This window comes from Varanus komodoensis, unplaced genomic scaffold (genome assembly GCF_004798865.1).
Source record: "Varanus komodoensis strain SLA01 unplaced genomic scaffold, ASM479886v1 scaffold73, whole genome shotgun sequence".
Taxonomy (NCBI): domain Eukaryota; kingdom Metazoa; phylum Chordata; class Lepidosauria; order Squamata; family Varanidae; genus Varanus; species Varanus komodoensis.
Window position 1 is genome coordinate 1,593,942 of NW_025336386.1, and position 12,686 is coordinate 1,606,627.

Genomic DNA, 12,686 nt, shown 5'->3' on the forward strand with positions numbered 1-12,686 from the left:
GAGACGCGTGCGGCGGGGCAGGCGCACGAGGCAGCGGCTTGCTCACTTGGAGGTCGTTTTCTCCGAGCGAGCGAACCGCTGCCTCCTGCGTGCGGGGCGAGGTGGGCGGTGGCAGGTGCGCGCATGGGCGCAGTGGGTCCAATTGGGCATGGCGGGCCGGATAAATGGGCATGGCGGGCCGAATCCGGCCCCTGGGCCTTAGTTTGAGGACCCATGCTCTAAAGCGTCTGCAAACAACCATTAGTGAGGAATGCTGAGTGGGCAGTAAAAGGCCTCATGGAGAAAAGCTCGCAGGAACAGGGTGCTGAGCGCTTGCTTGGAACAGAAGTACAAGGAAGATAACAGGCTTGATTTTGGAATGGAAAACCATAAACAGGAAGGACTAGTAACTTGGAAAACAATGCAGATAGGAGCAGCTAACCAATGCAGAAACAGAGATACAGACATCTCTGGGATTCAGGAGGGAGGTGGCAGGATGGGAGCTCAGCAAGGACAAAAATGCATCAGTCCAGGTAAATTACAGACCAAGCAGAAAAGAGCAGAAGGGCAGGCGATGCCTTAAGTATGTCGTGAGGGGAGGAAAGGTGGAACTTGGGAGAGCGGAGAAGACAGAGCGGAGGTCAGGGAGAGCTCCAGGTTGGCACGCCTGGAAGGACGGTGGCACTGTGCCCGCCCTGAAGGAGAGAGCCCAGGCGCTGCTCATTCAGTGTCGGGGCTGGATGAGAATCGTGCTTCTTTTACCTCTGATCCCTTCTCAGGACTTTGGCAATCACTGTGAGATGAAGACGTGGATCCTCCGTTCAGCTGTTAGGGATGGAAACAGGGTGTGTATTTATTACCAGAGATGGGTTTGGGCTCCTGGGATGGCTAAGGTGCTTTGGTCAGCTGGAGAGCAAAGGTTCTTGCAAATGTGCTATTGCCAACTGGAAGCGCACGTAAAGAGATGGACGAAGAGGAGGGCAGCCAGGCCAGTGCAACCCCACCCGCCCCGGGTACCAGCTGCACCTAATCTTCAAGCTGCTTCCCAGTCCGAGAGTCGTGGAATCCTTTCAAGAGAGGCAGTGCACTTCACAGAACCGATTCTCTCATCAGGTACGGCCCCCTCACTTGATCTGCAGCAAATGATTTCATGTTATGGCCCTTCAGCTTGGGAAGAAAGAGCTGGAAGTGCTGGTGGACGCTTGCTGAAGTCACAGAAAGATGGGGCGGAGCAGCCAGATGGGCTGCGGACAGGAACACTTTGCGGACTCGGCAGCCATGCCTTAAGTGCGTTGCCCAAGGCAGAGGCTTGGCCCTCCCCTCTGGGCACCCACTCAGCCAGCCAAGCAGGTGCGCCAGCTACTCACCCGCCTCTGCGCGGAGCCATTGGTCACAGGCTGAGGAAGGCCGCCTGGGGAGAGAGCAGACACGGCACCCACGTGAAAGTTCGTCCTGCAGAAAAGCTGGTCATAGACCGCGCCTGTCGGCCCGATATGCCTATCCCGCCATTTTCCCTTCCCACCCCCTGCTCTCAGTCCTGTCCCCACAACAACAGTCCTGTGAGGGAGGCTGGGCTGAGAGAACGTGTGAAGGGGACACACCGGGCCCCAAGTCCCCCAGTCGTGCCATGGCTGAGTGTGGAGTAGAACCCGGATTGCCCGAGGCCAGTCCCTAACTGCTGCACTGCTTTCAGCCTCCGGGAAGTGGCCTTCTGCTCTGTGATACCCTTAGCAGGTGGAGCTATTGCAAGGAATGGGCCTGTGGCACGGAGGGACGGGGACCTCAGAACATGCCTCTGACTGTGTCAGGTAGCCCAGTGCTGCTGGCACGGACAGGCAGCAACGGCTCTGGCAGCGGTTTTCTGAGCCCTGGGTTGCCTCCGAGACCCTCTTCATGCCAAGCAGGGGCTCTGTCCTTGAGCCATGGCCCCTCCCAAACACCCCCTCAATCTCTTCCCCATGGTTCTGAAAGGTCTTCCTCTGCTTCCATGATGGGCGAGTTCTCACACTCTGCCCGAAAATCTTCCCTTGGCAGCTTTGAAACTGCAAAGTCATGTGCACCCATCTCTATCCTTTGGCCTCCTCAGAACTGGATCAGTCCATCCCGCAGGTGGCAACTGGCGTGAGCTGGGCCCCCTCTCATGGTGGGCATGTTGTGAGCGGAGCTGGCTGGAGCTGGGGGTCAGACTAGATGGCCCAGGAGGCCCCGACTGACTCGCACTGTTTCCATGTTTCATGGGGGGATTTCCTAGCCTTCCTGGGCTAGGTGTAAGAGAAGAGCTGCCTTCGAGGCGGGGGGGGGGGGTACGTGTGAAGTGTTCACATGGCGATGGAGCAGCACTCTTTGCCTTAGTACCTGGAGAGCTGTTTGAGCACAACCAGGGAGGCAAATCTCTTCCAGTTTCCCTTCCCACATGCCTATTTCTTATGCTTGCACTCTGACTGTGTAGGAACTGTGTAGTATCTATGATGTTGAGGGAGGGAGGGAGGGAGGCCAACCAGCGACCAAGGCCTCTTGAGAGCACTGCCAATTGCGTGGTGTTCGTATTATTATGCCTGTAACGGGTGATGGATACAGGGCCATCCTTGGAAGGGCAGCTCCAAATACTGGCTGGGGAACCTTTCATCCACTGGGTGGAGGGACCGTTTGGGCTGCAACCGGGAGGAGGGCCTCTGCTGCAGCCGCCATGCCCTGGACACCTGCAGGCTAGAGGGCGGCGACGCACGCCACGTGCGGTGGCCTTCACAGGCGGCTGGGAGGCTCCGGCTGGCGCAGTCATTGCGCATTTCACCACATGCGTAAGCACTCGGATGACGCCTTGCCTCAAAGTGAAGGAAGGAGCTGGGTCCTTAAGAGCGTCTGCACGCAGCTCAGAACGGCAGAACTGAGCTCCAGGAGTTTCAGCGGGACCCTCAAATGACTTCCCCGCTTCCTCTTGCCTGCAGCTCAGCAACGACTTGCACAGCAAAGCTGAAGACGCGCCACAGTGAGGGAGCGCATTTGAGCGCTGCCGTCAGCATCTTGAAGCTGCGTCCCAACATTCGCGCTTGCTCTGCCTTGCTGACGGCTCCTCCAGGGGAGAACGGGCTGCTTCTACCTCAGCCGTCTCTGGCCCTCTGCACCTCTTCTCTGCTGCTGCGCCCGGCATCTGACACCTTCCCCGGCTCCGGACCCCTGAACCACCCCAAGCCATTCTTTGGGATGTTTCTCTCCACTGAAGGCCAGGAAGAGACAGCCCAGTCTGCAGGCCAGCACTTGGCGAGGAGAGGAGGGGAGGGGAGGGGAGGGGAGGGGAGGGGCGGGGAGGGGTGGGCAAGGCCTGCTGGGTGACATGTGGTGACCTGCCCTGTCCAGACACCAGACTCCAGTGCTGCAAAGCCAGCTGGAGTGGAGTGGGATCCACAAGGGTCATGGGCATTCATGCTCATTAAGAAGGCTAATTACAGTGGCACCTCGGCTCACAAACGCCTCAGTTCACGACCAAATCGGGTCGCGAACAGAACTTTCAGGAAAAAACTGCCTCAGTGCATGAACTCCGCATCGGGTGGCGACCGCGATCGCAGCCAGGTTGCCACACGAGCACAGCTGCGATCGCGGCCACCTTCCCTGCGTGAGTGCGCCCGCGAGCACGCCGGGCTCCCCCCGCCCAGCACAATCGCGCCGGGCTTCCCTCCACGAGCGCGATCGCCATCGCAGCCATCGCCCCCCGCCAGCACGATCGCCGTCACATGATTACGGTTTGGACTCTCCCTCCAAACAATAACCGCCCCCCCACCTAGGTTAATGTTCTCCCCTGCACTGTTCTTTGTCACGTTGTCTCAAATTTTTGTGATTAAAACAATATTTATAGAACGAATGAACCTTATTTACATTGAACCTTATGGGGGAATTTGACTTGGGGTCGCGACCAGAGTTGTGGAATGGATTAAGTTCGTGAGCCAAGGTACCACTGTATTGTTGCTTTGCAAGCCGTTACTCTTCACTTGCGCCTGACACCAGCCAAGCATGAGGCAAGCGACTGCTGCTTCATTTGCTGAATGTAGGGACTCCGACCCACCAGAATTCTATGAAACCAAGGGCAGTTACGCAGGCACTCTGTGCATGCTCAGAGCAACTCTCCTCTCTGACAAGCCTGGACATGCAAAGGGAAGCCACTTCAGCCAAAAGACTGCACATTTTTTTTCCAGAAACTGCTTCACCAAAGTGTGGAAGAGTGTGGATTTTGGTATATGGCTCTGTCTTTGCTCCCTTATTGGCTCAGAAGGTGTGAATTTCATACATTCATATTGAAAATGTGACAGAGCGGGTTCTCACCCATCCCGAATGCTGCCAGGTGTGCCTCTGTCTGCCTGTGCTTATGGCATTCGTGTATTACCATGTATTACATGCACCGTTAGAGCAGAACTCAACACGACAGCAACACACGTCTGCATCGAGTCCTGCTCCTCTGTGCCGTGCAGTAAACCTTTGCCCACATCCCGCATTCGGCCATCAGCACCCTTCTGGCAATCACTTGGGAGGGATGAGGGCAAGGGAGGACACTCCATGGTCACACCAAGGCACAAGTTTTATCGTGTTCCAAAGCAGGAGAATTCAGCACTCTGTCTAACAGCAGCCTTGCTTTTTGTGACATCCCGTTCCATTCTTGAAAGGTATTTTGATAGTTCTGCCATTCCAACAGGGATGGAGCATCCAAAGGGGGGCTCAGGACAGGGGAACAAACTAGCTTCTCAAAAAGGGGTCCTGGGGAACAAGAACCACCTCGAGCAGCCCAGCGCCGGTAGCGGTGACAGTCTCGGGGCATGGACTTCATAGTCTCTGGGTAACCCCAGGAACGGACCTATCAGTCTGACTGACTGCACAGGACTGTTGAAAAGACAGTATGGAGAGGGACCATTTATACCGTGACCTCTGGCATTCAGTCAGTGACAAAAAAGCAGCCTGCAGTTAAGATGATTTGTTTTACTTTTCAAACCGAGAAAACGGATCGACCCACATCAGCCTTCTTGGCAGGCGCCTTCTGTCACCCTGAATGGGGGCCGCCCTGCAGCATGACGGTCTCACCTGTCATGTTCATTCTATTCCAAAATTACAGGCCCCCTTGCCCAATTCTGAGTCCTACTGTTAAAATGGTCTTTGGAGTTATGGCTGAAAGAAATGATGGGAGTTGTAGTCAAAAAGCATCTGAAAGGGCCTCTGATGTGGGAAGCATTCTAGATTTATCTGGCAAAGAACGGCAGAGCACTGGCGTGGGGTCAGGCCAAGGGTCTCCCTGGTATAGCCGGCAGCCTACACGCAGCTTCTAGCGCCAGTTCTTCCGCAACCAGCAATGCGCAAGCATCCTTCCTCCGGCCATTTATGCATTTGCTCATTACGTTTATCTCTGAATTTATCAAGGTGCTCCAGGTAGCACACAAGAAGCTCCTCCTCCATTTTATCGTCACAAAGACCCTGTGCAGTAGGTTAGGCTGAAAGTTAGTGACTTGCTCAAACTCACCCAGGGCGCCGAACAACTGGGTGGGAGTGAGGGCTTGAGCCTCCCGCATCCCAGTCCAGCATGCTAAGCACTATGCTGCCGTTCCCCCATCATGTACAGGAGGCTGGAGGAAACAATGGGCATGGTATTTCCGCAGCCTGTGGCCCCTTCCCCGCCCCGAGTGGCTTCTCTGGAGGAAAACCTCACCTCTGATGTGCTCCTCTGCAGGGGTTACGCTGAGCTTCCTGAAGTATTCATCTGTTTCGGGGTCCACGACCAGCAGCTTTGCTTCGTCCTCCTTGGACTTGATGTGTGACACCACCTCGGAATGCTTCATGCCTTCCACGTTGATCCCATTCACCTGGAGAGGAGACCGCCGGGGCAAGGGAGCAGGAAAGAGACTGAGCACCGGACGGCACGGGTTGGGCTGGCTGCCGCACTGAGTCCACACCAGCCCAGGTGGGAGGGCACCTGGGGCTCTGCTCTGTCTGCAGCTCAGCCTCAGCTGGACATCCGCTGTCCTCTGCCCAGGGAACTGAGATCCTGGGAAGAGGCGGTTGCCCCCCAGCCGCAGTTCTTCAAGGAAGCCACGCTAGTTACACTGCAGCTGCATGCAGCGAGTGTACATGCAGGAACAGTACTTTGTGTCGTTTCCACAAAGCCTGAAGTGCCCGAGCCTGCCCAGTCTTGGACGCTAAGCCGGGTTGGCCTTGCATGAAATCTGGATGGGCGATGTCACATGTCGCAAGTTGCCTGGAGAGCTTCGGCCACAGGCGGGACAGTAATGTGCCACAACGAACATATTCAGAGAACGTTTGCTTCTCCCTCCAAACCAGGCCACTATGAGAACTTCCGAGGCCTGTCTGAGATGATGGGAAGCATTTCTCCAGGCCCCACAAACTACCCAGGTGAGGCACCCGCCAATTCTGATGCCACATCAGCCCACAATGTGCGTCCAATCTGGCCACTGTATGAGCTCAACATGGCTGGTTTCCCTGCTGATGGAATTGAAGGGTTCATTTAATGAATTCATTTTATAATGTTTTATGGATTTTTATGTATTTTACTTAATCGTATTTTTAAATTGTTGTAAACCAACCAGAGAGCCATGTGGTTATTGTGACAGTCTATAAAAGCTTGAAATTAATTATTTTTTAAAAAATACTGGGGAGTTAACATGCCTGTCATGTGGCAGTGTGGATTAGATCAAGGGGCTGGATTTTAAGACTACAGAACCAAAGCAGAGATGCAGATCCAGCTGCAGCATTTATTGCAACCCCCAAAATACAAAAATCCAACCCCACCCCCAGTATGTGCATTCAAGTATAGAACAAAAGCTCAAATGTCTCCCAGAACAAAGGAAGCCCCGGACAGAGGGACTCGCTCTGCTGTGATCAGGGCTACTTTAGTTGAGGGCTGGGGGGAATTCACTGGGCTGGGAGCTTCCGCCACAATTGCTGCTTTTTGTCAGCCAGGAGAATGGGGGGGGGGGGGGTCACTTGGCGTGCTCTGTTGTCATTCATCACCTGGCAACAGAGAGTAATTAGCCAGTTCCTCACCTTGCGTGCTGCTTTTTCTACTGCTTTTTTCTTAATTTGGGGAAGTACACATAGAAATAGTCATGCACTTAAATGAGGGGTTTGGAGAAAGAGCAAGCCACAAATCTAACCTGGGCTGTGGCCCCACACAGATCGCCTGCGGAAACCTGCCTGCGGCCAGGCTACGCTCTGCCCCCCGAGGTGCCATGCACTGCAAAAACCAAGCCAGGGCCCGAAACAAGCATCCAGCTGTGGATTTTGCGGTTGCGCATTCTCAAGTTGTCTCCATTTATGGTGACCCCATTTCTTTCACCTTCTGCTTTTTGCCTGTCCTTAAGAATTGGAGTGTGCCTTCAGTCATCCATCTAGGCTTTTTAAAATTATTATATTATTGGCAACAGGAATTGTCATTTGTGAAGTCCGAGACATTAGGAAAGAATACAAAAAGAATTTCTAGTTCATGGTCGGTTGAGTTCAGTAATGAAAACCTGTCTTCAAAATCTGTCTTATGTGGACCTCAAAATCCTCCGGAATGTTAAGCTGTATTTTGGCACTATGCTTCTCTTGGTGATCTTTTCCAGCGTTACTCTAATGTTTGTTCTTGGTCTTGTTCTGCTCCTGGTTCTGTTCTGGCAACAAGAATACTGGTTCTCCATCACTTACTGTAATTATGTAACCAACTTGATTTCCATGTGGGTCATCCAGTGATGCCCACGTGTCATCCAACTGGTTGCCTGAAGTCTGTACTAGCAGTAAGCAGAGGGTTGGCTTCACAGAGTTCTGTGAGGCTTCCTCCCGCTTCGTTTCTTACCCCAAGGTCAAATTCTCCCACAACACTGGATTATGCCATGTTTCCTGCTTGTACATTCCGGTAACCTGTGGCGACAGCACCATTTGTACTTCCCAAGCAGCAGGTTGAGTGCCTTCCTGTCTGGGAGTCTCATCTTTTGGCCCTACCCCTTGTTTCACTTTGGACTGTTTCCCTGTAGGGCTTCAAGATAAAAAGATTTTTCAGGCAACCATTCAGAAGTGGCTTACCGCAGCCTCCCTCTGCACAGGACTAACCAGAGTCAGCCTGAAAGATCCTCCACTCGTGTCGCCCTCAGCTATTGCTGCCCTTCAGGAGTTTCTCCACCCATCCCCATTAGTGCGACCCCTTCTCTTCTGCTGCAGAGACCATTCCTCCTTCACAGGGCGGACGCCTCTTAATCTGGTGCCTCTGCTTTGACCGTTCCACCGTTCCACCCTGCTAGGAGGCCACACTAGAGAGAGAGGCACTGTATCGCTTCCCTGACACTCTCAAAGCCCCTCTCCATGATCAGGTGTGCACCCAAGAGGGGGCCTTTTTCTTCTTAAAACATGGGCATGCCAGTGCCTCTTCAAAGGTTTCCTGCAGTCCAGAACGGGATGTGTCCAGTGCAGTCCCAGTGACTAGAGGGAAGGACCTTGGCTGTTGAGTTGATAAATAAATAAATAAATCTGGCTCCCAGTTTATATTCTCCTGATGATCATATCCCAAAGATGACTTGAAAAGAAATCCTGAAGTTGGTATATGTAAGTTTATTTTATAAAATTGTAACTATATATATTTATATTGTCCACGATCTGCACAGGGTTATGATGTGGTTCTCTATACTGCTTGAGCGAGTGAGGATAAATTATCAAAAGGCAGAGGCATTCATATTTCCTGGGGGATAAAAAAACAACGCCAGTCCATTAATGGTCGGTGCACTGAGCAAGTGACCACTTACAGCTACCTAGGCATCACTTTCAAGCCTCTTTTAACCAAGCAAGGCAGAGAGAGCTTTCTGTACAGAGCCATGTGCCTTCAGTGGAACAGGGATATAAAAGGAAGGTAACCAGGTGGTATCCAACTGCAGCGTATGAGTATGAATCAGGAACTGGGACATGGTCATGCTAAATGTTTGAGAAACATGTTGTGTAAAGAACATAGCATTATAATTAGAAGATGAGTCCTTTTTATAGACACATTGGTGTGGATCTGTGAATTTAAATTTGAGCATGTGGCTTCAAGCTCTCTGGCATGGATGTGGGCTGACAGCTGCGCCTGCCCATGGCAGAAGTTAATTGTTAAAGACAATCTAACTAGCTTATCACTAAACCAGTTAAAACAATAGAACTTCAGTGAGGTAAGATGACAATCAATGATAAACTATTGGATATTGATTTTCGTTGGCACTCTCAGAGGCAAACACTGTGAATGGGGCAACAGAACAGAAGTGGGGCAACTGCTGAAGTGGGGCAACAGAACAGAGATCAGAGCAGGCACTGGCAAACCACTTCCAGTTTCTACCTATAGGAAAATACCAGAAAGCATTTCCAGCTCTTCCTTTTCATTGACTTCCATCATCAATCATGGAAGGACTTTTTTGAAAGTTCCACTTGAAGTTAGATTGTGTCATCATTAATCTGGACAAGTTGAACAGTGGATCGTGTTTTATTGGAATGAAGATTTTTAAAAAAATGTTAGGGCCCATTTGTAACTCTTATTACAGTGGTACCTTGGCTCACAAACTTAATCCATTCCAGGACTCTGGTTGTGACCTAAATTGGTTGTGAGCCAAGTCAAATTTCCCCATAAGGGTCAATGTAAATAAGGTTAATCTGTTCTGCAACTATTTCTTTTACTCACAAAAATTTGAAGCAAAGTGACAAAAAACAACAAAGATCATGGCCATCTCCAGCCCCCCAGCGATGGGCTTGGGCGTGGGCACGCTCAGGCAAGGAACACAAGCACAATCACGGCCATCTCCTCCCATACTGCCCAGCATGACCGTGATCGCGCCCGTGCAGGGAAGGTGGGCCGCTCACAATTGCCACCCAGTGCAGAGTTCATGACCTGTGGCAAAATTTTTATGAAATTTCTGTTAGCGACCTGATTTAGTAGTGAACTGAGGTGTTTGTGAGCCGAGGTACCGCTGTACTTCCTGGAAGAACAAATGCATTTTATATTTCGCAGCTGTCATCTGGCAGAAATAAGACTGAACTAGAACAAAGGGCAAAATAATCTCATTACAGGAAGGATATAGCCAGGTTAGAGTCAGTGCAGTGTAGGGCCACAAGGTTGGTGGCCGGTTTGAAGGGATGGGGTATGAGGCGAGACTGAGGGAACTGGGTCTCTTCAGCCTGGAGGAGACTCAGAGGGGATCTGTTGGCGACACACAGGCATGTGAGGGGGTGTCACACGGAGGTGGGTAGAGACCTGTTCTCCCCTGCAGAGGAAGGCAGGATGCGCTCCAACAGAGCAAAGCTCAGGGAACCCAGGTTCCACCTGGATGCCAGGAAGCAATTCCTGACAGTCAGGACCCCGAGGGGGTGGAATGGGCTTCCACGAGAGGTTGTTGAGGCCCCATTGGTGCGGGTGTTCAAGGACAGGCTGGATGTGCACATGGTGGGCATGTTGTGAGCGAAGCCGGCTGGAGCTGGGGGTCAGACTAGATGGTTCGGGAGGCCCCTTCTGACTCGCTCTGTTTCTATGTTTCTATACCTTGCCCCAGCTATTAAGCTATCAAGATGAGATCACAAATAATTATGGGCAGTTAGTTAATGTTACTGAGAGAAAAATGTACTTTTTATGTGACACATATGTATGCTTTTATTCAATTTTTAGGGAGGACTCCTCATCCCATCTAGGTGTTTCATTCTACTTTGTTCTCTATTTTAATACTCTTAACCGTTGTTTAATAATGCTTTAATATCGGTTGCACTAATAACGAACTGCTTTATTTATTATATTAATACCCCGCCTTGTTCCCTTCGAAGGAACTCAAGGCAACTTGCACAATGCCCGCCTCCTCCCCACCTTCTCCTCACGCAACCACCCTGTGAGGTGGGTTGGGCTGAGGGGAGTGACTGGGCCAAATTCACCCAGTCAGCCCACGGCCAGGTGGGGACTAGAACTGAGATCTTGAATTCCTGAAAACTTCATGTGAGCTTCTGCTACTTCCACAGCCCTGCCTGTGATTTGTGGCATTTGGCCTGTTCAGTTTTGCTGCCATGGCCCCAAGAATTGTAAAATAGTAGAGTTGGATGGGGCCTACAAGGGACCACAAGTTAAAGTATCTCGAACACGTGGCTGCCCAACTGCCTCCTGGATGCCTCCCGTGTGGGTCCCTGGTTCAATTGCTGGGCTGCTCTAACAGTCAGGACAGTTTTCTTGGTATCCAGCGGGAACCTGGTTTCCATAGGACACCCACCCCTGCTTTAAAGAGATGCCTGGTGATTTCTAGAGCTGCATACGAAGGTGGCATGTGGAGGGCAAGATGAAAAGAGAGCAAAGGCCGGGCAAGGCAAACAGAGTAAATTAATATGCTTCCCTTTTCCCTAAGAGGCGAAGCCCCACCGACAAAAGTCCTCCAAACAGAGGAGCTGTTGAGCATCAAATATTTATGTGATATTTAACAGAGCAAGGCGCCTGGATCAGGTTTCTGCATTCCACAAGTCACCTCTTCCTTTTTTGTGTGCTCCAGGAAATGTGCCAGGGGTTGCTAAATTAATAATAAAAGGCCTATCAGTGACATATTGAAAGTTGAGAGAGAAATCTTTCTTCATGCAGTACCTATGCCCATGCTTACAGCCCCCCCGCTCCCGCTGAAAGAGAGAGAGAGGGAGAGAGAGAGAGAGAGAGAGGGAGAGAGAGAGAGAGAGAGAGAGAGAGAGAGAGAGAGAGAGAGAGAGAGAGAGAGAGAGAGAGAAATTCATTGATTCATTGCAGGCATTAAAGATGCAGGTGCCAGGAGAAAAAGACAGCTACACTGCAAATTCAGGGATAGTCCCTGTACCACAGGTGTTGCCACAGAGAGGGCAAGTAGAGGTCACAGCAGAACCTCTGCTGTCCAGCTGTCGCTCCATCTTTTCTCTCAGAAGGAAAGACATGAGCAGCAGGCACTGCACTTTTCATTTCCTGCCCCTTGGTACAGAACGCCTGTAAGCCTAAAAAATCAAGACAACCTAATGCATGAGTTGCACAGTCTTGCTTACCTACCTTTAACTTAGCTTTGCAGAAGTTTGCTGGGAGTGCCATAATGTTCTGGCAGAAAACCAATTCGCTAAAAATAACAAGGCCAAACTACACAGGCAGGTCACCTCAGGCAGCAGATTTTTGATGCTATTAAAGAGCTGAATTTGATCCTTTTAATCTATCTGAGCAATGGGTGCAGTTTGCTTTTTTTTAATTGCCTGGACGAAAAGATCTACCTAATGGCGCAGCTCAGTGAAACAATCACAAACAAGTGCACAGCCTCTGCAGCTGCGCCTTGTGTTCTTACGAATGCAGAGGGTCATGTTTGCAAATGCAGGATTGTCCACGTAAAATTTTCTTTATTGTTTGCATGATCATTGACTCCAGAGCCAGGATCTCCAAAAATGCCTCTTCCTCTTGTCACCCCGGGGTGTATAAGCAAACTCGGGACAGCTGACCACTTGTGGGCCTCTACTGCAGAGAAGCTGTGAAACAGCAGAGAATATACTGGTTCCCAGCAGGGCCAGCCCAAGACAAGGTTTGGTCACTGAGGTGGAAAGCCAGTGTGACCAAGTGGTCAGTGCTGGGCTCTAAACCAGAATTCTCTAACACAGAATCTCATCTAATCTGCCTTACAGGACTGTTGTAGAGATGTGATGGATATCTGTTAATTCTTCTTCTTTTTTCCACCACAAGGCAGCATCTCTCTGGG

General features: G+C 51.2%; 1 protein-coding gene across 3 annotated transcripts in view; it reads right to left on the reverse strand.

Moving 5' to 3' along the window:
* Positions 1-12,686, reverse strand: part of SLC9A3R2 (SLC9A3 regulator 2) — a 75,464-nt gene that overhangs the window by 8,629 nt on the left and 54,149 nt on the right. For 2 of the 3 annotated variants that reach the window (XM_044452592.1, XM_044452594.1), the window contains exons 4-6: positions 5,663-5,816; positions 1,347-1,390; positions 742-807 (exon numbers count right to left, since the gene is read on the reverse strand). In XM_044452592.1, the coding sequence (XP_044308527.1) occupies positions 742-807; positions 1,347-1,390; positions 5,663-5,816 (264 nt within the window). The remainder of the gene's footprint in view (positions 1-741; positions 808-1,346; positions 1,391-5,662; positions 5,817-12,686) is intronic. The other variant, XM_044452593.1, reaches the window with a different exon arrangement.